General features: G+C 40.8%; 2 protein-coding genes across 3 annotated transcripts; both read right to left on the reverse strand.

Moving 5' to 3' along the window:
• Window positions 1-1,688: 1,688 nt before the first annotated feature.
• oxgr1a.1 (oxoglutarate (alpha-ketoglutarate) receptor 1a, tandem duplicate 1) lies at window positions 1,689-24,051 on the reverse strand. 2 transcript variants are annotated; one of them, XM_056258631.1, is made up of 2 exons: window positions 23,944-24,051; window positions 1,689-2,923 (listed from the first exon to the last, which is right to left on the reverse strand). In XM_056258631.1, the coding sequence occupies exon 2, from the start codon at window positions 2,914-2,916 to the stop codon at window positions 1,894-1,896; it is 1,023 nt and encodes a 340-aa protein (XP_056114606.1). In that variant the 5' UTR covers window positions 2,917-2,923; window positions 23,944-24,051; the 3' UTR covers window positions 1,689-1,893. The 2 variants fall into 2 exon arrangements, with proteins under 2 accessions (XP_056114606.1, XP_056114605.1); XM_056258630.1 differs by lacking the exon at window positions 23,944-24,051 and adding an exon at window positions 7,674-7,780.
• LOC130090982 (2-oxoglutarate receptor 1-like) lies at window positions 19,391-20,425 on the reverse strand. Its single transcript, XM_056258632.1, has one exon. It carries the CDS (start codon window positions 20,422-20,424, stop codon window positions 19,414-19,416), a length of 1,011 nt encoding a protein of 336 aa, XP_056114607.1. The 5' UTR covers window position 20,425; the 3' UTR covers window positions 19,391-19,413.
• Window positions 24,052-25,641: the final 1,590 nt, after the last annotated feature.

Genomic DNA, 25,641 nt, shown 5'->3' on the forward strand with positions numbered 1-25,641 from the left:
CTAAAAGACGGAGCTGGAAAAAGCAGGATTTGACCACTGAGCTTATCTGCTTGTCAAATTTCAGACCATCATCAAAAACAACACCCAAGATCTTTACCCAAGAGTGTTAAATTACCTAGGGTTATTTGACTAAGAGGATTAGATGAGCCAAACACTATAATTTCAATTAAAATGAAGAACATTTTGAGATAACCAAGCTTTCCCATCAGATATGCAGGCCCCAATTTTTTCCAGTCCATCACAATTTGGTTTTAGGGGTAAATAAACTTGAGGGTCATCCGCATAGAAGTGGAACGACAACCCCTGTTGTTTCCTGAAAATAGACCCTAATGAAAGCATATATAGCGAAAAAAGAATTGGACCTAAAATGGATCCCTGCGGAACACCACAAGACAGAAAAGCAGAATATTCCCCAATATTAACACTAAACTTCCTATTTGACAGATAAGACTTAAACCATTCTAAGGCAGGTCCTTTGATACCCACCCAATGTGTGGGCAAAGTACAATGTACTTATTGTGTTCATGTTGTATTGTAAAACAATTTTGCTGCTATTGAGGTGTGATACTGGTACGGTTAGGGTCAGGTGTGTGTGATATGGCTCGGTATAAGGGTGGGTTAAGGTGTAAGGGAAAGGTCAACAGTGTAATTATACATAAATTAATTACATCTGTAATTACATGCAGGTATTTTCAAAAGTACAATGTAAAAACATGTATGTATGTACACAATAAGTTCATTGTATCAAATTATTAATTTCAATGTAAGTACATTGCACTTAAAGCCACTTAAAATAAAGTGGGACCAAATGTTATACTCTGTACATACCAAAAAGTAAACAATGCAAATGTCTTTTTAAGTACTTTTACTGCTGTTAATCTTGTACGGCAAACAGATTATACTACACCATCATCATAAAGTCAAGGTTTATGAAGGAAAGCAAGCACACAATGAATAAACACAGACATACAGCTGCCACAAACATAGATGCACAGGAACATTGCAAAAGATAAGCATCATTGTTTTGTTTACATCAGGGCCATTTTATGACCATTGTGGCGCACATAGGGTATTGACATGCTGATGGCGACATGGGTGGGATGTCATGAAATGGCCTTGGGTTGGTTACATGCACATTTATGTTCATGCATTTGTGAGACGTCATGACGTTTCATGATGCATTTGCTGGGAATCAAACCCATGACCTTGGCATTGATAGCAGCACTAGGCTCTGGTTGAGCTACATTTTCAATACTATACAATTCAGCAGCAGGTATATTAGGCTGCTGTCACTTTAAGACCTGACACATGGGTCCATACTGTTAAACATGTGTTTTCTTTCTCAACATTTTACATCCACTGTAACTGTGTTTACATGAATACTCGCCAAGACCGACATTTTGACATCATTTTGTGTGTATTTAAGCACAAAAAGCAGTGAAAAAGAACTCAATTTAGTACTGAGAGGCAGCTTTATGCGCGCGCACTTTGGGTGTGAGCACAAAATCTGCGGGAACGAGTACAATTATGCACAATCCCATGCTGAAATTCAAGTCCTGTAACACCAACAATATTCATCCGGAGCAAATGAAACGAGTGAGAGCAGGTGGGTTTGTGTGTAACTCGCTGTCGGAGAGATGAGAGAGAGAGAAAGCGCAACTGGTATTGTGTATCTATTAGGCTATATGGAAAATGAGTATTGGAAGTGTTTCAGATATTTCAGTATCATAATTATATTCCACAAACGTAAGAAAGTCATACAGGTTTGGAAAGACATAAGAGTGAGTAAATGATGACCGAACGTTCATTTTTAGGTGGAGTATCCCTTCATATATTGGTTATTTCACAGTGACATTGACTGTGGCTCGTAAGACTGAAACAGTGGCTTGAGTTTCAGCTGCTTTGCTCACATGTGGTATTGGTCGTAGGTTTGTTGATCACAGCCACTTTAATGATCTTCTTAGTCTTCGACATAAGCTGGTCACATTTAAACAGATCCATGAAGGCCTGCTTAAAGTCCCTCGACAACGTGTAGAGCAGCAGGTTGAAAATGACGTTGATTACAGCGATCGGCCTCGAAATAATGTAGGAGGCGTGAACGCCACGGTCGAGCATGCAGTGGGTTTCCGGAGTGAGTTTCGTGTGTATTCTCAGAGCTCGTAGCACGTGAAAGGGAAGAAAGCAAACAACAAAGCACGTCAATATCAACGCGATGAGTCGCCTTGCTTTAACTCGTCTCTTGCTTCCCATATGAGGACCCTTCTTTAGCACTCTAATGATGCGCCAATAGCAAAGACAGACCACGACCAGAGGAAGCAAATATCCCAGGACAGTCAAAGCCCAACTATATGGCCAGACGATTGTTGAGTTGTTGCTTGCAAAGTCCAAGCAGTATGTCTTATTGTCCGTTGGAACTGTGTCAAACATGTTAAAAATCGGACTTAACTCGCCTATTGTCACGACCCAAACCAAGACGCAAGCCAACACGCCCCATCGCTTCTGCTTGATGCTCTGCATGTGCAACGGATGCACAATCGCCACGTACCGGAAGATGGCCAGACAGGTGAGGAAGAGGATGCTGCCATAGAGGTTGAAGTGGAACATGAATCGCGCAAAGCGGCACATGGTGACCCCCAGCGTCCAGGTGTCATTGAGGACATAGTAGTAGATCAAGAAGGGCAAGCTGGCCATAAAGAGAAGGTCAGTAATGACGAGGTTCACCATAATGATGGTGCTGCTCTTCCAGGGACGAACTTTGAGCACGTAGACCAGCAGAGCTATGATGTTTCCCACAGCGCCCACGATGAAGATCGCACCGTATGTGGCGGGCAGGTAATAGCGCTTCATGAGATTGTCCACTTCGGTGCAGTTGTCACTTGAGCTGTTACTCGAGCCGTAGTAAACGTGGTTCGCCATAGTTGTTCTTGCAGAAGGAAAACATACAAAACATTGTTAAAGAGCGCACATCATGCAAAGTAGATGTCCTAAAATTAATAGTATTTCAGAGACTGTTCTTGTTCTCTACTTGGCATTGAATACCTCAGCAATGATAAACAGATGTGCATCTATCCAACGAGATGCCATGAAAGAAGAAAAGGATCCACATTGTTAACCATATTGTTTAACCATAGAATGAAGTCATCAAAACACTCTGAACCCTGATTCAGGACTGTTTTGATGACTTCATTCTATTTTTAAACAATATAATATGAATTGAGTGGTTTGGTTTAAATTTTCTAAACAGACTTGGTCGCTGTGATGAACAGATTGAATTTAGGCTTTTATTCACATATAAACGTTGATCAGTGAACATAAAAAGAAGGTCAACCAAACCTGCTTGATGCGCAAGAACAAACTGCATTGGTTCTTGCAGAAGCTCAAACGTGATGCGTAACACGAGAATGAACCTCATTGGTTCTTGCTGAAGTTCAAACTTGCTGCGTAACACGAGAATGAACCTCATTGGTTCTTGCAGAAGCTCAAACGTGCTGCGTGACACGAGAATGAACCTCATTGGTTCTTGCTGAAGTTCAAACTTGCTGCGTAACACGAGAATGAACCTCATTGGTTCTTGCAGAAGCTCAAACGTGCTGCGTGACACGAGAATGAACCTCATTGGTTCTTGCTGAAGTTCAAACTTGCTGCGTAACACGAGAATGAACCTCATTGGTTCTTGCAGAAGCTCAAACGTGCTGCGTGACACGAGAATGAACCTCATTGGTTCTTGCTGAAGTTCAAACTTGCTGCGTAACACGAGAATGAACCTCATTGGTTCTTGCTGAAGTTCAAACTTGCTGCGTAACACGAGAATGAACCTCATTGGTTCTTGCTGAAGCTCAAACGTGCTGCGTAACACAAGAATGAACCTCATTGGTTCTTGCAGAAGCTCAAACGTGCTGCGTGACACGAGAATGAACCTCATTGGTTTTTGCTGAAGTTCAAACTTGCTGCGTAACACGAGAATGAACCTCATTGGTTCTTGCTGAAGTTCAAATTACTGCGTAACACGAGAATGAACCTCATTGGTTCTTGCTGAAGCTCAAACGTGCTGCGTAACACAAGAATGAACCTCATTGGTTCTTGCTGAAGTTCAAACGTGCTGCGTGACACGAGAATGAACCTCATTGGTTCTTGCTGAAGTTCAAATTACTGCGTAACACGAGAATGAACCTCATTGGTTCTTGCTGAAGTTCAAACTTGCTGCGTAAAACGAGAATGAACCTCATTGGTTCTTGCAGAAGCTCAAACGTGCTGCGTAACACGAGAATGAACCTCATTGGTTCTTGCTGAAGTTCAAACTTGCTGCGTAACACGAGAATGAACCTCATTGGTTCTTGCTGAAGTTCAAACGTGCTGCGTGACACGAGAATGAACCTTATTGGTTCTTGCAGAAGCTCAATCTTGCTGCATAACACGAGAATGAACCTCATTGGTTCTTGCAGAAGCTCAAACGTGCTGCGTAACACGAGAATGAACCTCATTGGTTCTTGCAGAAGCTCAAACGTGCTGCGTAACACGAGAATGAACCTCATTGGTTCTTGCTGAAGTTCAAACTTGCTGCGTAACACGAGAATGAACCTCATTGGTTCTTGCAGAAGCTCAAACGTGCTGCGTAACACGAGAATGAACCTCATTGGTTCTTGCAGAAGCTCAATCTTGCTGCGTAACACGAGAATGAACCTCATTGGTTCTTGCAGAAGCTCAAACGTGCTGCGTAACACAAGAATGAACCTCATTGGTTCTTGCAGAAGCTCAAACGTGCTGCGTAACACGAGAATGAACCTCATTGGTTCTTGCAGAAGCTCAATCTTGCTGCGTAACACGAGAATGAACCTCATTGGTTCTTGCAGAAGCTCAATCTTGCTGCGTAACACGAGAATGAACCTCATTGGTTCTTGCAGAAGCTCAAACTTGCTGCGTAACACAAGAATGAACCTCATTGGTTCTTGCAGAAGCTCAAACTTGCTGCGTAACACAAGAATGAACCTCTTTGGTTCTTGCAGAAGCTCAAACTTGCTGCGTAACACGAGAATGAACCTTATTGGTTCTTGCTGAAGTTCAAACGTGCTGCGTAACACGAGAATGAACCTCATTGGTTCTTGCAGAAGCTCAATCTTGCTGCGTAACACGAGAATGAACCTCATTGGTTCTTGCAGAAGCTCAAACGTGCTGCGTAACACGAGAATGAACCTCATTGGTTCTTGCAGAAGCTCAAACTTGCAGCGTAACACAAGAATGAACCTCATTGGTTCTTGCAGAAGCTCAAACGTGCTGCGTAACACGAGAATGAACCTCATTGGTTCTTGCAGAAGCTCAATCTTGCTGCGTAACACGAGAATGAACCTCATTGGTTCTTGCAGAAGCTCAATCTTGCTGCGTAACACGAGAATGAACCTCATTGGTTCTTGCAGAAGCTCAAACTTGCTGCGTAACACAAGAATGAACCTCATTGGTTCTTGCAGAAGCTCAAACTTGCTGCGTAACACAAGAATGAACCTCATTGGTTCTTGCAGAAGCTCAATCTTGCTGCGTAACACGAGAATGAACCTCATTGGTTCTTGCAGAAGCTCAAACGTGCTGCGTAACACGAGAATGAACCTCATTGGTTCTTGCAGAAGCTCAATCTTGCTGCGTAACACGAGAATGAACCTCATTGGTTCTTGCAGAAGCTCAAACGTGCTGCGTAACACGAGAATGAACCTCATTGGTTCTTGCAGAAGCTCAAACTTGCAGCGTAACACAAGAATGAACCTCATTGGTTCTTGCAGAAGCTCAAACTTGCTGCGTAACACGAGAATGAACCTCATTGGTTCTTGCAGAAGCTCAATCTTGCTGCGTAACACGAGAATGAACCTCATTGGTTCTTGCAGAAGCTCAAACGTGCTGCGTAACACGAGAATGAACCTCATTGGTTCTTGCAGAAGCTCAAACTTGCAGCGTAACACAAGAATGAACCTCATTGGATCTTGCAGAAGCTCAAACTTGCTGCGTAACACAAGAATGAACCTCATTGGTTCTTGCAGAAGCTCAAACGTGCTGCGTAACACGAGAATGAACCTCATTGGTTCTTGCAGAAGCTCAATCTTGCTGCGTAACACGAGAATGAACCTCATTGGTTCTTGCAGAAGCTCAATCTTGCTGCGTAACACGAGAATGAACCTCATTGGTTCTTGCAGAAGCTCAATCTTGCTGCGTAACACGAGAATGAACCTCATTGGTTCTTGCAGAAGCTCAAACTTGCTGCGTAACACAAGAATGAACCTCTTTGGTTCTTGCAGAAGCTCAAACGTGCTGCGTGACACGAGAATGAACCTTATTGGTTCTTGCTGAAGTTCAAACGTGCTGCGTAACACGAGAATGAACCTCATTGGTTCTTGCAGAAGCTCAATCTTGCTGCGTAACACGAGAATGAACCTCATTGGTTCTTGCAGAAGCTCAAACGTGCTGCGTAACACGAGAATGAACCTCATTGGTTCTTGCAGAAGCTCAAACTTGCAGCGTAACACAAGAATGAACCTCATTGGTTCTTGCAGAAGCTCAAACTTGCTGCGTAACACAAGAATGAACCTCATTGGTTCTTGCAGAAGCTCAAACTTGCTGCGTAACACTAGAATGAATCTCATTGGTTCTTGCAGAAGCTCAAACGTGCTGCGTAACACGAGAATGAACCTCATTGGTTCTTGCAGAAGCTCAAACTTGCAGCGTAACACAAGAATGAACCTCATTGGTTCTTGCAGAAGCTCAAACTTGCTGCGTAACACAAGAATGAACCTCATTGGTTCTTGCAGAAGCTCAAACTTGCTGCGTAACACAAGAATGAACCTCATTGGTTCTTGCAGAAGCTCAAACTTGCTGCGTAACACGAGAATGAACCTTATTGGTTCTTGCTGAAGTTCAAACTTGCTGCGTAACACGAGAATGAACCTCATTGGTTCTTGCTGAAGCTCAAACGTGCTGCGTAACACGAGAATGAACCTTATTGGTTCTTGCTGAAGTTCAAACTTGCTGCGTAACACGAGAATGAACCTCATTGGTTCTTGCAGAAGCTCAAACTTGCAGCGTAACACGAGAATGAACCTCATTGGTTCTTGCAGAAGCTCAAACTTGCTGCGTAACACAAGAATGAACCTCATTGGTTCTTGCAGAAGCTCAAACGTGCTGCGTGACACGAGAATGAACCTCATTGGTTCTTGCTGAAGTTCAAACTTGCTGCGTAACACGAGAATGAACCTCATTGGTTCTTGCTGAAGTTCAAACTTGCTGCGTAACACGAGAATGAACCTCATTGGTATTTGCACGTCAAGTGAACATGCTTGAGCTTCCGTTTACCACAACTGATGTGTGAGTTGATTAATTTTTATAAGTGAATAAAAGACTAAACTAAATCTTTTCATCATATAAAGCGATCAAGTATCTTCAAACTTTTGGACTAAACCACAAGCTGTCAGATTTCATAAAAAGATTTTCATTTGTGTTCAGTGAGCTAAAGATTTATTGGTTTGGTATGACATGAGGGTGAGTAATTAATGCCAAAATGTTATTTTGGGGTTAACTAACCCTTAAATAAATTTATAGTTAAAAAGATATGTTTACTGGACAATTACAAAATAATTAAATGCCAAAATACTAGTAGAGCTAACAACAATCTGTTTTTAAAAGAGGTGACTACTTACAATGTGGTCTGATGCTCCTCATCCAGCCGCTGTCCTCAGAGAAACGAACTGTGGTGATCATGAGTTTAAACCCCTGAGCTGATCCTCCCTCTTCTGATGAACAGTTCCTGGTGCTAAATGTCTGTCCCATTCATTTGCACTCAATTATGTCACATCAAAACACACAGGTAATCTGATCTGTCAACACATGATCCTATGGGCGGGATTTAGAGCCGCAGCCGCACAGGTCTGATCTTCATATGACATTTGGCTATGGGGAAGTGCGTTACAGACAAGCCCACATTAATTCCATTGATGTCAATGCTGTCAGAACACAATGGCCTATTTGAAGATTTGTATCGCTCATCCAAGATGCCAATGATTATTTTGTCATGTGTCACTGTTTAGCATGATAAACTGATCATGTAGGGCCTAGAGGACAGGTCAGGTGTGCGGGTCGAGGGGCAATTATCATACGAGCTCATTATACAGTTTTACGAGCACTGTGTCAAGAGAAATATATAGTGCTGTCCAGATCGATACACTATCCATCCCAAACAATATTCAAGATCAGAATTAGTGCATCCAAAACGGAAGTCAATGTATTGCAAGTGGTACTGTACTTGTTATTTCTGGTGGATTTCAAAGTGTGCATCGCTTTTTCCTTTTAGGTTAAAATAAATAAAGGTCATCACTGTAAAAAATTATATGATCAAAAAGTCAATAATTAAATCAACCTTAGGAAATTGTAGGGAAAAATCAATCTTAGGGAAAGTTCTCCAATTTAACCACTGGAGGGAGTGATACTCACACTTAAATATAAACTGAAACGCTATACAGGCATGATATAATAGACTACAGTATATACAGTACCAGTCAAAAGTTTGGATTTTTTTTTAATGCTTCTGAAAGAAATCTCTTCTGCTCACCAAGGCTGTATTACATCACTGTTAAAAGTTTGAGGTTTGCATTTATGTGGTCAAAAATACAGTAAAAACTGTAATATTGTGAAATATTATTACAATTTAAATTAACTTTTCTATTTTGATTTTTTACTAAATGTTATATATTTTTATGATGGTAAAGCTGAATTTTCAGCATCATTACAACCTTTCTATAAGTGTGTGAACTGGTTTCAGTCTATCGTGTGCCACTGGGAGACTACAGCTGTGTGACATAACATGCGTGTGTGAAAGCAGGAAATAAAACAATAAATACCAGTGAAATGCAAAAATTAAATGGCATCATACTGTGTGTCAGTTATGAAAACACTTTAGTGATGTTGTTTCCGTTTAGCAGTAAATCTGCACAGATTTGTGTTTTTGTTTTGTTTTTGTTTTTTTACAGGACAGTATGGTGTATCAATGCTTTCATGATGATCAGCATACAGTATATTGATCATGTCCTAATATATTCATTATGACTGGTCATGACACGACTGACATTTCTTTGTCTCAGTTTTTTTTTTCTCCAAGCAATGACATAAAATGCAGGGCAAATGGAGACTTTTTCTCTTGATTTATCTCACTTCAAAAGTTTGAATATGAATTAAAAAAAAACTTTCACATCAAATTTTTACCCATAAGTTTTATGTTCTTACCTGCCAACTATAAATTAATTGTGCCATTTTTATTTATACTTTAGACCAAGTTTATGCTCACATGAAATGTAGTATATCACAGTGGCCTGGTTTCACAGACAGGGTTTAGATTAAACCAGGATTAGGCTTTAGTTCAATTAGGGCATTTAAGTAGCTTTTATAAACATGCCTTCGAGGAAAAAAAAAGAAGAAAAAAAAAACATTACTGGTGTGCATCTTGAGACAAAACAATGGCACTGACATATTTTAAGATATGTTTAAGACATATCAGTGCAAGTTGCTTTCAGCTAAAACAGCTCAGACATGCATTTTAGCCCGGGAGGCTTGAGCCTTGTCTGTGGAACCGGGGGAATGTATTCTGAGTTGTGAAAGAGAAATGTTCTCATGGGGTTGGTTCAAGAAAGAAAGACACCTCATTCAAAGGTGGATTGAGAAACAGTTGTTTTTGTGATGTCAATGGCTATATGCAGCATCACAGAAACAGTGCTTTTTGCATAATTGTATATTTAGCTGTCACTGGTTACTATATAAAACTTGTCTACACTGAGACGCAGATTGTGGACAGAGGAATGTCTCCATACATATAAACTAAAGTCATCATGATCCACAAACCATCAAACTCTTAACTGCAATTTGCACTGCAGATCTAGAGAAACACCATGTGATTTCATTTCACTGATGTGGACTTCTCATACAGTTAACCGGGAAACTTGGAAAATCAAGTTTCATTTTGTTCTTAGATTGAATCACCTTGGAGACTAAACAAATGTTTATTTACAACAAATATGCAGGAGCTGCTTCTTCCTTTTCATCTAGTCAATGAGAGGTGTTTCCTCGTGTGTGAACTACCGATGAAATCTGAGATGATTCGTGAGATATTTAAGTCGATGAGGAACTTCATCTAATTTTGTTTCATTAGTTAATCCCTTCCACTAAAGTGGTGACTTAAATTTGCGTAAATTACAAAAAAAGAAGAAGCCCTATTTTGCATCTTAATAGGGTTTGATGGAGGCTTCACAATTCCTCTTCCTTGACTGTAAAACCTCTAAACATAAACATCAGCTGGAATTCCGTATAATGCTGTTATACAAGAGAAAATACTTTCAACTGAGCAACTGAGATTAAAAATGTTCTGAATTAAACAGTTTGTTTGTTGAGAAGTTTGAGTTTCACTTCACAGAGTCAATTGTCCCATGCAGATATTATTCAAACACAGTTACCGCTGCTTTGAATGTAGTACTACTGTACAGTGCCGTAGCACCGGCCCTATGCAAAGCGGTGTGTGTGTGGCCCCCGTAGTCATCATCCCATGATCTATACGCTATTTATCACACTTTTATAGCTATATATAGCACTAGAAAATTAATAGAAAACCGGTTGTACTGTATATCATTAATAGAGTTTATTATATGGCTTGGTAGAATTCCAATGTAGAATGCGGTCTGTTATTTCTTGATAACACACCGCTGCTAAGTATAACACACCGTTGCCATGAAAAACAGAGCGTTGCCATGGACGCAGTTCAGAGACGGAACGGACTATTTTCTTTAGCGGAAGCAATACAATAGTTTTTAAATCAATAAACTCCTTTTTAAATCAATATTTTGAGTCAAATTATTGATTTATTTGGTAGGTAGCCATGTAATAAGCGGGATAATGTATAGCGAGGCTGTTGTTATAGCGAATACCACCTCTTCAGGCTGATTAAGACCCCTCCGCTTCGTGTCGGGCTCCTAGTCAACCTGTCGGGGGGGGGGGGGGGGGGGTTTCGCTATAACAACCGCCTCGCTATACACTCACCTAAAGGATTATTAGGAACACCATACTAATACTGTGTTTGACCCCCTTTAGCCTTCAGAACTGCCTTAATTCTACGTGGCGTTGATTCAACAAGGTGCTGAAAGCATTCTTTAGAAATGTTGGCCCATATTGATAGGATAGCATCTTGCAGTTGATGGAGATTTGTGGGATGCACATCCAGGGCACGAAGCTCCCGTTACACCACATCCCAAAGATGCTCTATTGGGTTGAGATCTGGTGACTGTGGGGGCGATTTTAGTACAGTGAACTCATTGTCATGTTCAAGAAACCAATTTGGAATGATTCGAGCTTTGTGACATGGTGCATTATCCTGTTGGAAGTAGCCATCAGAGGATGGGTACATGGTGGCCATAAAAGGGATGGACATGGTCAGAAACAATGCTCAGGCAGGCCGTGGCATTTAAACGAGGCCCAATTGGCACTAAGGGGCCTAAAGTGTGCCAAGAAAACATCCCCCACACCATTACACCACCACCACCAGCCTGCACAGTGGTAACAAGGCATGATGGATCCATGTTCTCATTCTGTTGACGCCAAATTCTGACTCTACCATCTGAATGTCTCAACAGAAATCGAGACTCATCAGACCAGGCAACATTTGTCCAGTCTTCAACTGTCCAATTTTGGTGAGCTCTTGCAAATTGTAGCCTCTTTTTCCTATTTGTAGTGGAGATGAGTGGTACCCAGTGGGGTCTTCTGCTGTTGTAGCCCATCCGCCTCAAGGTTGTGCGTGTTGTGGCTTCACAAATGCTTTGCTGCATACCTCGGTTGTAACGAGTAGTTATTTCAGTCAAAGTTGCTCTTCTATCAGCTTGAATCAGTCGGCCCATTCTCCTCTGACCTCTAGCATCAACAAGGCATTTTCGCCCACAGGACTGCCGCATACTGGATGTTTTTCCCTTTTCACACCATTCTTTGTAAACCCTAGAAATGGTTGCGCGTGAAAATCTCAGTAACTGAGCAGATTGTGAAATACTCAGACCGGCCCGTCTGGCACCAACAACTATGCCACGCTCAAAATTGCTTAAATCACCTTTCTTTCCCATTCTGACATTCAGTTTGGAGTTCAGGAGATTGTCTTGACCAGGACCACACCCCTAAATGCATTGAAGCAACTGCCATGTGATTGGTTGATTAGATAATTGCATTAATGAGAAATTGAACAGGTGTTCCTAATAATCCTTTAGGTGAGTGTGCATTATCCCTTACATAACACTAATATTTGTATATGCTTTTAAATAGAGCACCCCAGTATCCCATTAGACATACAAATGACAGTTTAACAATATTTTATTGGAATTGTGTTTTATTAACAGACATTGTGCTTTGTATTCCAAACTATTCAACAGTGTAGATACCTCTACCTTTTTTTTAATTGTCTTATTGTAAAAATGTTACAAGTGTGTTGGATTTGTAGTTGCCTGACTACACTCTGGGCTTACCTTCACTCATTCTCAGCAACATTAATAGGAGCTCTAGCTGCAGTAGCGTGATGGATCTTTTGAGTGTTTAATGTTTTTAATAGCTTTTGATTTATAAATATATATTTTTTACAGTCTTTTATAATCAAGCCATCTAAAATGATGCCATCTCATTTTAATATTTTAATGCAAGATCTACACAAGCCCTGTCTGTGTTGCTGCTACTGTTCCCATGCGTGCTTCAGCATTGAGAGAGAGAGTCGTGTGTGCACGTTCGCTGTCTCACATGTCTGGGCATCAAGCGCGCTGAGGTGGCGTTCATGGATGAGTCATGCCCCAACTGCGGGAAGATGACGATGTCGGAGTTGCAGTCGAGACTCCAATACTTCGAAAGAGGTGGGGTCCCCATGCCTCTGCGTCGATCTAATCCTTCTTAGAGGGTTCCTTTGCACAGCACCCCCAGAGGTACTTAACACCATCACTTCGGCACGAGCACCATCTACAAGACACGCTTACGCGTCGAAGTGGAACCTGTTCATCGAGTGGTGTTCCTCTCACCGAGAGGACCCCTGAAGATGTTCGATTAGCGTCGTGCTTTCCTTCCTGCAGAACGGGTTGGAGCGAAGGCTGTTTCTCTCCACCCTCAGAGTTTATGCTGCCGCTATTTCTGCATATCACGACCCCATAGGAGGCAAGTTGGTTGGGAAGCACGACCTGCTCGTCAGGTTCTTTAGGAGGGCGAGGCGGGCGAGGCGTCTCTTGTCGGCTTGCTGCGCCCACGGTTGCGCTCATGTCTCCAGAGTAAAAACCTGTTGAGTCCTCCGTCACCCTCGGCAGCCGGACGTGGCGGAGCGTCTGTCGCCAGGCCTATATCCCGCTGAATCCTTGAGAACCGGGTCTAGGCTGGGTACCATATGTATGACCCTGCGGGGATCCCATATGTTGCTTTTTTCCGTGGTTGCTCCTAAGCGGAAGCCCGTGTCCTTCCCTTGGGAGAACCCATCTCTTAGGAGATTGGTGTCACCCCAGTAATTCCATATGCAAACAACCCCATGAGGTTAGTGCATATGTTATCTCCATATGACTCCTTCTGGGAAGGATGTGGCTGCTTCCGCAGTGTTCCTTTTCCAATGGAAAAGGGCACACTTTCCCAGTGTTATCCAATAGTCTCACTGAGTCGGAACAGCAGTGATAGACTTCTATCCACAGCCACAGCTGCTGACCCCATCCAGCGCTCTGTGTAAACCTCCTACTCCCTCTTACCTGATGGGACAGGGCGCTGGATGGGGTCAACAGCTGTGGCGCTTTGGGAGAGTGACCGACTGAAAGGGTCACCGGCTCGGCTCCTCAACAGAAACCTGAAGAATTAAAACCTACTCGTTATATACGCGCGTGCCACAATGCAGCGCAGCTGATGCAATTATCTTTTTTGTTTTAGTTACACTCAAAGTAGATTGGCTTCTCTAGCGAGATTCCTATTCATCGGTCATCCGACGTATGTCTCCGTTCCCTCCTTTAGGGAACGGGGGTTACATACGTAATCGAGACGGTTTCCATATTTACAGTTTATCTCTAAACATCTCACACTCACATTTATCTCACACTTTTCGTGTTACTTCTGTGTTTAGAGTATGGAAAGAGTGTTATATATAAGTTTGTGGTGAGCAGGACGGCCGAGGGACGTGAGAGAATGTCGCGAGGCCGGTGGTGCGATTGCTAATGAGCAGCACCTGTGAAGCTCACCGGTCTCGCATCTCTCACGGAGGAGCGGAAGCATAAAGGAGGAGCGACGGAGTGGATGAGAGAGAGGAACAGGCCTACTTTTGTTTGTGTTTTGTTTTATTTTATTTTGGTAGCCAGCAGTCGTCCGTGAGGGGCTGCTGGCAGGTAGTTATATTTTATTTTGGGTAGCCAGCAGTTCCGTGAGGGACTGCTGGCAGGTATTGTGTTTATTTCATTTAAATAAAGTTTTATTTTGATTGTCCGCCGGTTCCCGCCTCCTTCTTCCCTGAACATTGCTACACTGGTGCCGAAACCCGTGTCCGAGGGACCTCGCCGCTGTGGGGAATCCGCGGTGCCATCGAGCATGGTGCGCGAGTCGCCGCCGCGGACCGGAGCCTGCTGCCGTCCGCCGTAGAAGGGGAGGAGCAGGGAGCGGGGGACTCGCAGTCATGGACGCTCGAGGCGGGGCGCTGGGGTGAGTTGCCGTTGGGACGCCCGAGCTCGCCGCCGACCGCCTGGGAATGGAGGGGGGGCCCTTCCGGGAGGGAGAGGAGGAGTCACCGCCGCTTGCCGTGGGCCGGAGCCTACTGTCATCCGCCAGTGAATGGGAGGAGCAGGGAGCGGGGGACTCCTGCCGTCTGCCCAAGGCACCAGAGGAGCTGTCGCGGTCCACCGGGGGCGGGGCAGCGTCGAGGCGTCCACCGAGGGCCATCCAGCGTCGCCGCCGGGCACCGCGGAGGAGATCGCCCAGCTGGTGAGGGACAAGATGGCAGCGCGTTGTGGGAGCCGGACCAATTTTTTTCTTTCCTCTCTCCCCTCTCTCGTGTCCGTCGCTCCTCGTGCTTCCGTCTCCGTTTCCCTCGGCTCGTCGGTCCATATCCCCCAGGGATCGCCGCCGCCGGGGGGAGGGAGTAGGCACAGCCCGGGTGTACCCCCCGGCCTGTGAGGGGTGATGGGGGTATGTGGTGAGCAGGACGGCCGAGGGACGTGAGAGAACATCGCGAGGCCGGTGGTGCGATTGCTAATGAGCAGCACCTGTGAAGCTCACCGGTCTCGCATCTCTCACGGAGGAGCGGAAGCATAAAGGAGGAGCGACGGAGTGGATGAGAGAGAGGAACAGGCCTGCTTTTGTTTGTGTTTTGTTTTATTTTATTTTGGTAGCCAGCAGTCGTCCGTGAGGGGCTGCTGGCAGGTAGTTATATTTTATTTTGGGTAGCCAGCAGTTCCGTGAGGGACTGCTGGCAGGTATTGTGTTTATTTCATTTAAAAAAAGTTTTATTTTGATTGTCCGCCGGTTCCCGCCTCCTTCTTCCCTGAACATTGCTACAAAGTTGTTTCTCGTTAAAGAGGAAAATGCGGACTCCCGAGGAGCAAGCATCTATTCACACAGAATAAACAGAGGCATCGCCGTCGCCTCGCTCGAATAATATATTTTCTCACTTGGTCTCTTTGGAAAAACATTTTTGAGGAATTGTTTTCCGTTGTTTACTTTCCACTCCTCCTCTTTTTGCCTGATCTTTGTTTGAACATTGCACACTGGGGCGGCACGACTCGAAGAACACCACACTCAGATGACTGCTCCTCTCCGGCGAGTCCGCTCTCCCTCACAGCCAATTAGTGTTTTGCAATGTTCCTAGACAACCAATCAAATTATGCAAATTGCATGCATGCTGTGGTCGTGGGAGGCGCCTACACAGCCCACGTCCCAAATTTATTTTATTTTTTTATTTATTTATTAGTTTATTTATCAGGGACCATGCACAGTTCAAGCCCTGTACCAGAGTTAGCTATACGGCTAATTTACATCTGTGGTCCCCGGGCAAGGGAAAAAAAAGAAAAAAAGAAAAAGACAACATAAACACACAGTACTCACATAAAAAACAGAATACAAATATACAATATATAAAAGAGTCAATGATCACATATTTGATTCGCCTTCAGCCAAGTCTTTACGGACTTTTTAAAACCACTAAGGCTTGCACAATCTCTAATGTAATGTGGGATTAAGTTCCATTTTTCAACCACTGCAAATGAAAAAGCTGATTGTCCAAATTTAGTTTTCCTAAATTGAGTATAACAGTCACCTCTTACAGAAGCCCTGGTGACCCTTACATTATCTCTGCAAAAGGACACACATTGCTTGAGTGGGGGTGGTGCAAGATCATGTATCAATTTATACATCAGACACATATCAGCAAAGCTTAAAAAACTGTCAAAGGTTAATAAGTTGTATTTTTTTATAATGATACAATGGTGGTAGTTTCTCGGTTTTTTATCCAGAACTTTCACCGCTTGTTTGTAAAGGGAACATAAGGGTTTTATCGTAGTCCCACCCGCCTGTGACCAGCTTGTGGAGCAATAAGATAAATGTGAAAAGATCATCGTATGTAATAACAACTTAGCTGCAGCCATTGGTAACTGATGTCTTATATTTCTAAAATTTGCCAAATTAGCTCTGACACAATTGGATATTTTTTTAATGTGTTTTTTAAAACTTAGGTTAGAGTCAATAATTAATCCTAAATACTTAAAATGATCAACAATATGTATTGTCTCTCCCATGATACAGATATCAGGCTGATGTCGTACAACATTCTTCTTGACAGAGAAATACATACCCACTGTTTTGCTTACGTTAAGAGTAAGACAATTGAGAGTTAACCAGTCTGATACTTTGGTTAGAGCCGCAGTAAGTTTCACTGCGGCTTGTTCCCTAGATTTCGCATGGGTATAAATAACTGTATCATCTGCGTACATTTGGATGTGAACTTCCGGGCAAATCAATGGCAAATCATTAATATATAAGCTAAATAAAATTGGTCCTAAAATAGATCCCTGAGGGACTCCGATAGTGCAGTTAACAAAGGAGGAACATCTATCATTAATCCTAGTGCACTGCTTTCTTGAATCTAGATAAGATTCCATCCATGTCTGAGCATTGTGAGAAAAATTAAACTTTGACAGTTTGGATAACAGAACATTATGATTTACACTATCAAACGCCTTTTTAAAATCAAGGAAAACAGCCCCAACAACCCCTCCATTGTCAAGGCTAGATTTTATTTGCTCGACAAAATAACAAGTAGCTGTTTCTGTGGCATGATGTTTCCTAAATCCAAACTGCATAGGGTGCAGTGGAAAATGACCTTGATTTAAATAGGCTAGCAACTGGTCACAGACAATCCTTTCCATTACTTTGGAGACCACAGGAAGGATACTAATGGGTCTATAGTTAATTATATTAGTTGCATCTCCAGCCTTAAATATGGGGGTTATTACAGCTGATTTCCAGGCATTGGGAAAAAAACTTTGTTCAATAGATAGATTTACCAGATGAGCAATTGGAGTACAAAGGATACTTTTATACTTCTTCAAAAATACACAATCACAAGCAAAAGCATCTTTAGCCTTTGAGTTCTTTAACTTGCCTATGGTTTTAATTATTGAAGATTCTGGCACTTTAGAGATGCTAAACAGTGGCAGAGTATCATTTGCTGGTGTAATGACCCTCTCTCTTATACCAAATCCTTGTGCCAAATCCTGAACTGAATCTATAAAGTAGCTATTAAACATAGAAGAAATTTTATCTTTATCTGTAATTAAGGTTCCATGTACTTTTAATTCAAACTCTTTATTTCTTTTTCTGGTATTCTTTAACACTCTATTAATATTTTCCCAATTTTGCCTACTGTTACCTTTTGAATCATTTATAATATCAATAAAAAACTTTGCCTTTGCCTTTCTCAATTCATTTACAACCTTATTACGTAGCTGTTTAAAAGTTCTCCTATGATGAGCTAACCCTGACTTAATTACAATTTTCAATGCATAATCCCTCTGCTTCATCAAATTCCATATTTGTTCATTAAGCCAGGGCAGATTTTGCTTTTTTTTAGCATGTGTAACACTTTTTACTGAACTCATTTTTAACACTATTAACCTTAATCATTAAGCTCCTAGAAGCAACCTCTAAGTCTTGTGTAGAAAGGATCTCACTCCAGTTTAGTTGTTTCAACTGGTTTTCAAACTCATTAATAAACCTCTTTGGTATAATGTTTAAAACCTTATTACTTTCTTGCTGGTATAGGAACCTTTGTTTCGTTAATTTCCTTGATACCATTGTCAAATTATGATCCGATAACCCTGTTAAAAAATTAAATGTTTTAGTTATTCTTTCTGGTTTATTACTAAAAATAAGATCAAGCTGTGTCTGAGATGATGGAGTGATTCTGGTGGGACCTTGTATTAATTGTTTTAGGTCATATTGACTTGTTATATCTTTAAGTTTTTTCCTTTTTGACTTCTCAGTCCAGTTGATATTTAGGTCTCCAACCAAAATCAACTCTTTTTTCCTATCCTAAATGAAATGGCACAGTTCATTTGCACTTGCGGTCTTGTGGGCTTACAATGGCTTTCCCCCCCACTAATGATGCCCCTGCTACTGTACATGCCAACAAGTAAACAATGCAAATGTGAATCACTTTTACTGCTGTTAATCTTGTGTGACAAACAAATTACATTACGCCATCATCATAAAGTCAATGTTTATGAAGGAAAGCAAGCACACAATGAATAAACACAGACATACAGCTGCCACAAACATAGATACCATCAATGTACAGGAGTAATGCAATGCCATCTTTACAGATAAGCATCATTGTTTGTTTACATCAAGGCCATTTTGACAATAGTGGCGCCCATAGGCAATTGACATGTTGAGGCCAACAAAGACTATTTGTAATGAAATGACCTTGGGTTGGTTACATGCATATTTATGTTCATGCATTTGTCAGACACCTTTAGTCAAAGTTACTTGCATTTAGTCATTTAATGCATTCCCATCATGTTAGCACCAGGCTCTAGTGGTTGAGCTACATTTACAGTATAAAACCACTTGAGGCAGTACATTCAGGTGATTATATTATGATTGAGGGGGTTTAGACTATTTTCTTGGCCTGATGCTTAAGAATATCCCTTAATATTATAACAAGTTCTACAAAAAATATATTATATAAGAGGTTACATATATCAACTTTTATATTCCACAAAAGTAAGAAAGTCATACAGGTTTGGAAAGACATGAGAGTTAGTAAATGATTACAGAACATTAATTTTTAGGTGAAGTATCCCTTCATAAATTGGTTATTTCACAGTGGCATTGACTGTGGCTCGTAAGACTGAAACAGTGGCTTGAGTTTCAGCTGCTTTGCTCGTATGTGATATTGGTCGTGGGTTTGTTGATCACAGCCACTTTACCGATCCCCATGAGCTGGTCAGATTTAAACAGATCCATTAAGGCCTGCTTAAAGTCCCCCGACAACGTGTAGAGCAGCAGGTTGAAAATTATGTTAAGTACAGCGATCGGCCTCGAAATAATGTAGACGGCGTGAACGCCACGATCCAGAATGCAGTGGGTTTCCAAAGTGAGTTTCGTGTATATTCTCAGAGCTCGTAGCACGTGATAGGGAAGAAAGCAAACAATAAAGCAAGTCAATATCAACGCGATGAGTCGCCTTGCTTTAACCCGTGTCGTGCTTCCCATATGAGGACCCTTCTTTAGCTCTTTAATGATGCGCCAATAGCAAAGACAGACCACGACCAGAGGAAGCAAATATCCCAGGACGGTCAAAGCCCAACTATATGGCCAGATCATTTTTACGTTGTTGCTCGCAAAGTCCAAGCAGTATGTCTTATTGTCCGTTGTCACTGTCTCAAACATGTAAAAAATCGGACCTAACTCGCCTATTGTCACGACCCAAACCAAGACGCAAGCCAACACGCCCCATCGCTTCTGCTTGATGCTCTGCATGTGAAACGGATGCACAATCGCCACGTACCGGAAGATGGCCAGACAGGTGAGGAAGAGGATGCTGCCATAGAGGTTGAAGTGGAACATGAATCGCGCAAAGCGGCACATGGTGACCCCCAGCGTCCAGGTGTCGTCAAGGACGTAGTAGTAGACCAAGAAGGGCAAGCTGACCATAAAGAGAAGGTCAATGATGGCGAGGTTCACCATGATGATGGTGCTGCTCTTCCAGGGACGAACTTTGAGCACGTAGACCAGCAGAGCTATGATGTTTCCCACAACGCCCATGATGAAGATCGCACCGTATGCGGCGGGCAGGTAGTAGCGCTTAATGAGATGGTCCACTTCGGTGCAGTTGTCACTTGAGCTGTTACTCGAGCCGTAGTAAATTTTACTCGGCATAGTTGTTCTTGCAGAAGGAAAACATACAAAACATTGTTAAAGAGCGCACATCATGCAAAGTAGATGTCCTAAAATTGATAGCATTTCAGAGACTGTTCTTGTTCTCTACTTGGCATTGAATACCTCAGCAATGATAAACAGATGTGCATCTATCCAACGAGATGCCATGAAAGAAGAAAAGGATCCACACCAAGTAGGTGTCAGTGTCTGCGTTAAATTTAATAGTGTCAACCATATTTTTAAAAATAGAATGAAGTCATCAAAACAACCCTGATACAAAACTGTTTTGATGACTTCATTCTATCTTTAAACGTTATGGTTGACTCTATTAAAAGCAAAGCGGAAATTGACACCCACTCGGTTTTATTTCTCGAAACCAAAGTCTAATTAGAAACGGGTACTTTTTAGTTTATACATAGTTATTGAACAAATTGTAGGCTACATCTTCAAAGAGGAGGTAATGTTGAACTTAGACTTTTACAAAGGGATTGTAAATGGACTTTTGACTTGAAGTTAGTTAAGGCTTGAATGAGGAATTTCCCCTGAATTGTTTTCTGTAGGCCTAGTGTAAATATATATTTACAATGATGATAATGCCAAAGGTCATGTTAATTACTTTAAAATGTTATATAAGATAGGTTGTGTAATGGACTTAAATAATGTAAAAATATAAGCAACGCCCTTTGTATTAATATAACCTAAAAAAAATATATATGCATGTTTATATTAGTAGGAATGTCCTGTAATTTAAATAAAAGCAGTGTAGGCTATGTTTGGAAATGTATTTTACTGATAAAGGGTTGGAAACCCTGATAAACCCTGAAAACGTTTTGCTCTGTGCACTGCACCTTTTTACTTTTTGGTGGCCTTGATGGAATAACATTTATGTGAGATTGTGTGTGTGTGTGTGTGTGTGTGTGTGTGTGTGTGTGTGTGTGTGTGTGTGTGTGTGTGTGTGTGTGTGTGTGTGTGTGTGTGTCTGTGTGTGCGCGCGCGCGCGAGGATACTTTTCTTCTTTTATGGCATTGAATGTCTGACTTGAATTTCTAGGATTTCAGGCACGACTTTATTATTGTATGTAATTCCCCGCCTCACGCATGCGGGAGTCGAACTTGTTCAGACGGCAGCATCCAGTAGCCTACCGGGAGTTTTCCTGGCATTGTTTCTAAAAGTATTTTTCTTTGTGTGGTATTGCTGTGCGTTCATAACTACGTAAGTAGAGATATTTAATGTCAATGTAGATTTTTTTTCAGAGAGTGTCAGTGCGTGATTCAGTTTATTTTACCTCAGAAATATTATTGTGTCAATATAACTTAGTACGTAGCCTACAATCGGCGCAGTGTTCGACGAGTCATCCTGTTAGTTTGTCACGTCACCGATGTTTATTCATTTGGGAAAGGGAGTTTCTTGTCATATGTTGAATTAAATATTTATCCAATGTCTTATCGGCATATTAGTAATGTTACAAAGAGCGCATGGCAGTAATAGAGCAGTGCACACACTTTTGTAATCTGACACCTCTTGTTAGCGGAAGCGGAAGCTCGGTCTGTTTAATATGAGCATTTAGATTTAGAGCCCATATATTTCAATAAGCTCTGGTTTGCTGTTACTTCATACAACTTTAACTTCTCCGTGTACAGGTATTAGGCTATCTGTGTATATTCTGTCATGTCATATTTATATTTATCATCCTCACAGAATTGACAGAAACCACTTTTATGTGTAGGCTGGCTATGCACGCAAACCTGTCTACGACTTGCAATTTTATGGTCTAATAAATATTGAGAATGGACAAGTTCACTCTGGAGTAGCTGCAGTTCTTTCTAACCGAATAATTATAGTCCAGGCAAAATAAGATAGATCTTTAACAATGATGGATCAATCCGAGATGTGTGTTAGTAAGGCCAGACAACAATACAGCCCAATGGGGCTATTTTTTTCTTTACTCCTATCAAAATAAAACTTAATACAATGAAAGTATCCATGGAAAGTAAATTTTTTTGTATTACAAGTTTCTTTGAAAATTAATTGTAATATGCAAATGAGCTATACACTAATCGAATATAGCCTACCCAAATAGGCTTATTTTTTCCTTTACTCCTACCACAATAAAACTTTACATAGTAAAAGTATACATGAAAAGTAAAACTTTACAATACAACTTGTATTACAAGTTTCTTTGAAAATGAATTTGAATATGCAAATGAGCAATATACTAATCGAATATGCCCATTAGGGTGTGTCATGGGCATATTCGATTAGTGTAGGCCATTTGCATATTAAAATTCATTTTCAAAGAAACTTGTAATACAAAAAAAATCTGTGAAAAGTTTCATTTTGATAGGAGTAAAGGGAAAAAATAGCCCCATTGGGGTGTGTTGTTGTCTGGCTTTACTGGCACACATCTCGGATTGATGAGAATTTAACATAATTTCCTCAACTAGGATTTCTTAGGACTTTTAGTGTGTTGTTCTGGACACCTCATAGAAATGATCTAAGCTGCAAAAAAATATTTTACAATTAGTCTGTCGTAAAACGCTACTTTGCCTGGACTATTAAGCCAGTTGAGTTCCCACCATCCCACTGCGCGCAGAATATCCCACAATTATACGACCTGATTTCACACAATAACCTACAGTAAAGGCTGCTCAAACACCTAAAACACTGCATTCTGCATACAAACTCTGTTTAAACAGTACATTTCAACACTTGTGAAATTATAAGATATGGATCTGTTGTAGTCTCAATGTGAAGCTGAATTTTATTTGAATTATTTTCCATAATAGCTATAATATTAAAAATAAATAAATTACAATAATAACAATAAATAAAATTAAAATAATTTGCATGGACTGTCTGAACGCACTATTAACATAGTTATTAACTCTGAATATCTAATTGGTAAGTAATAGTGGATAGTCGAATGTGGTAGTTTACTATTAGCTCATCAATAACGACTTTTTTTTCCATACATCTCATAAAACTATTAAGAACTACTATATACAGGTTTATAATTAATTTGACAGTTTCACTTTATTTTGATGGTCCCTTTAACACATTCTGTTGACTATAAGTTACAACTACATCTAATAACTCTCAGAGTGTTAGTGGAGTATTCGTAGACTGGTTTGGGTTAGAATAAGTTGACATGTAGTTGCAAAGTTATAGTCAGTATAATGTCTGTTGAAGAGCATCACAATAAAGTGTTAGCAGACATTAAGCAGAAGGTCTACTAATACTCTAATGACTGATAGTTGACAAGTAGCCGCAAAGTTACTTATAGTCATCAAAATAAAGTGTTACCAATTTGACTAATGCAAATAGTTCTAAAGTGAAGATCATGGTATAGACTCAAGTTTGACCAAATTGTAAGTTTTGTTACCCTTCTTACAATCAATTTTGCTTCTAAGTAAATGTATTGTTTAAAGGATATGTTTACTGAACAATGAGAGAATGCTGAGATGCAAATATACTAGTAGATCTAACAACAATCTGTTTTTAGAAGAGGTGAATACTTGCAATGTGGTCTGATGCTCCTCATCCAGCCGCTGGTTCCTCAGAGAAACGAACTGTGGTGATCATGAGTTTAAACCCCTGAGCTGATCCTCCCTCTTCTGATGAACAGCTCCTGGTAAATCATCTGTATATTCATTTGCATTCATTTTTGTCGCATCAAAACACACAGGCAATATGATCTGTCAACACATAATCTTAATTATATGATATTTTGGCTATGGGGAAGTGCGTTACAGACAAGCCCACATTACTTCCATTGATGTCAATGCTGTCAGAACACAACAACCTATTTGAAGATTTGTATCACTCATCCAAGATGCCAATGATTAATTTGTCGTGTGTTTTGCATGATAAAACGATCATGTACTGGACAGGCAACATGACATCATGACTTTGCGTAAACATACACGCCACTTTCAAGTCAAGTGGCGTGTTATCTATACGCATTTTGAGCTATCCGCGTGTATGTCCACGGCGAAATCTTTTGCGTGTATGTCTACGCCATTAAATGTCCGAGTGATTCCGCGTGTATGTGTACGCCGTTAAATGTCCGAGTGATTCCGCGTGTATGTGTACGCCGTTAAATGTCCGAGCGAAACGAAGCAAAATCTATATCTACATCTGTGGAGCGATATTTCTTTTCCTAGGATGGTAGGAGAAGACTCATAAATGGTATTAACCCCAGTGACGGGTAGGTTTAGGGACGGGGTTGGGGTAGGTCATATATCTATATATACATAATACAGTAATATAACGTTAAGTCAAAGGCGTTGATAAACACGCTGAAAAGCGATTATGCGTGTTGATAGCACGCCAAAAATGGAAATACGAATTGGCGTGTCGGGTCGAGGAGCAATTATCATACAAGCTCATCATACAGTTTTACAAGCACTGTGTCAAGAGAAATAAATAGTGCTGTCCAGATCGATACACTATCTCCTAAACTATATTCAAGATCAGAATTAGTGCATCCAAAACATGCCAGCGTTGCTTGTTATTTCTGGTGGATTTTAAAGTGTGCATCGCCTTTTCCTTTTAGGTTAAAATAAAGCATGACGCCAAGGTCATCACTACTGTAAAAATAATGATATGATCAATAAGTCATGCACTGTAAACCCTAACGCTCAAAATACTTAATTGGTTTGAGTAGGAAAAACTTAAATTAAACTAATTAGTTCAGTCAAATTAACTTTTATGAGTATTTAGCACTTTCTTTTTCTTTCAAGTTCACAGAATGGATATATTTTAAGTAAACTGAACTGTTTCATTGTTTTGAGTTGTATGAAATTATTTCTTTTAATTTAGACGAACTTAAGTTTAACTGAAACGGCTGGGATGTATATTTCCCAGCATGCTTTGCCGATGGCACTCGAAAGGGAGAGTAAATGCTAAAATTAAGTGTAATACAATTTTTTTTTTGTGCAAGATTAATGTTAAGCGGGTGATTTAGTAATGATTAATGTTTCGTTATGCTAATTTAGAAGAATTTCTGTTAATGTTGGTTTTAGGATAGTTACCATCATGGTGACAAGTGGTGCATGAGCTTGATTTGAGAGCAAATAAAACCTTTATATTACTGCAAGTGTTACTGTATAGATTATTATTGTTAAGATATTAACAAAATAGTATGTTAGCAAACTAGCTTGTTAAAGCTAGCTAAGTTTATACTAATAAAAGTGTTCACATTGAGATTACATGAAA

This window comes from Rhinichthys klamathensis, unplaced genomic scaffold, assembly GCF_029890125.1.
Source record: "Rhinichthys klamathensis goyatoka isolate OS25496 unplaced genomic scaffold, OSU_Roscu_1.1 h1tg000157l_1, whole genome shotgun sequence".
In the NCBI taxonomy this organism is placed as follows: Eukaryota; Metazoa; Chordata; class Actinopteri; order Cypriniformes; family Leuciscidae; genus Rhinichthys; species Rhinichthys klamathensis.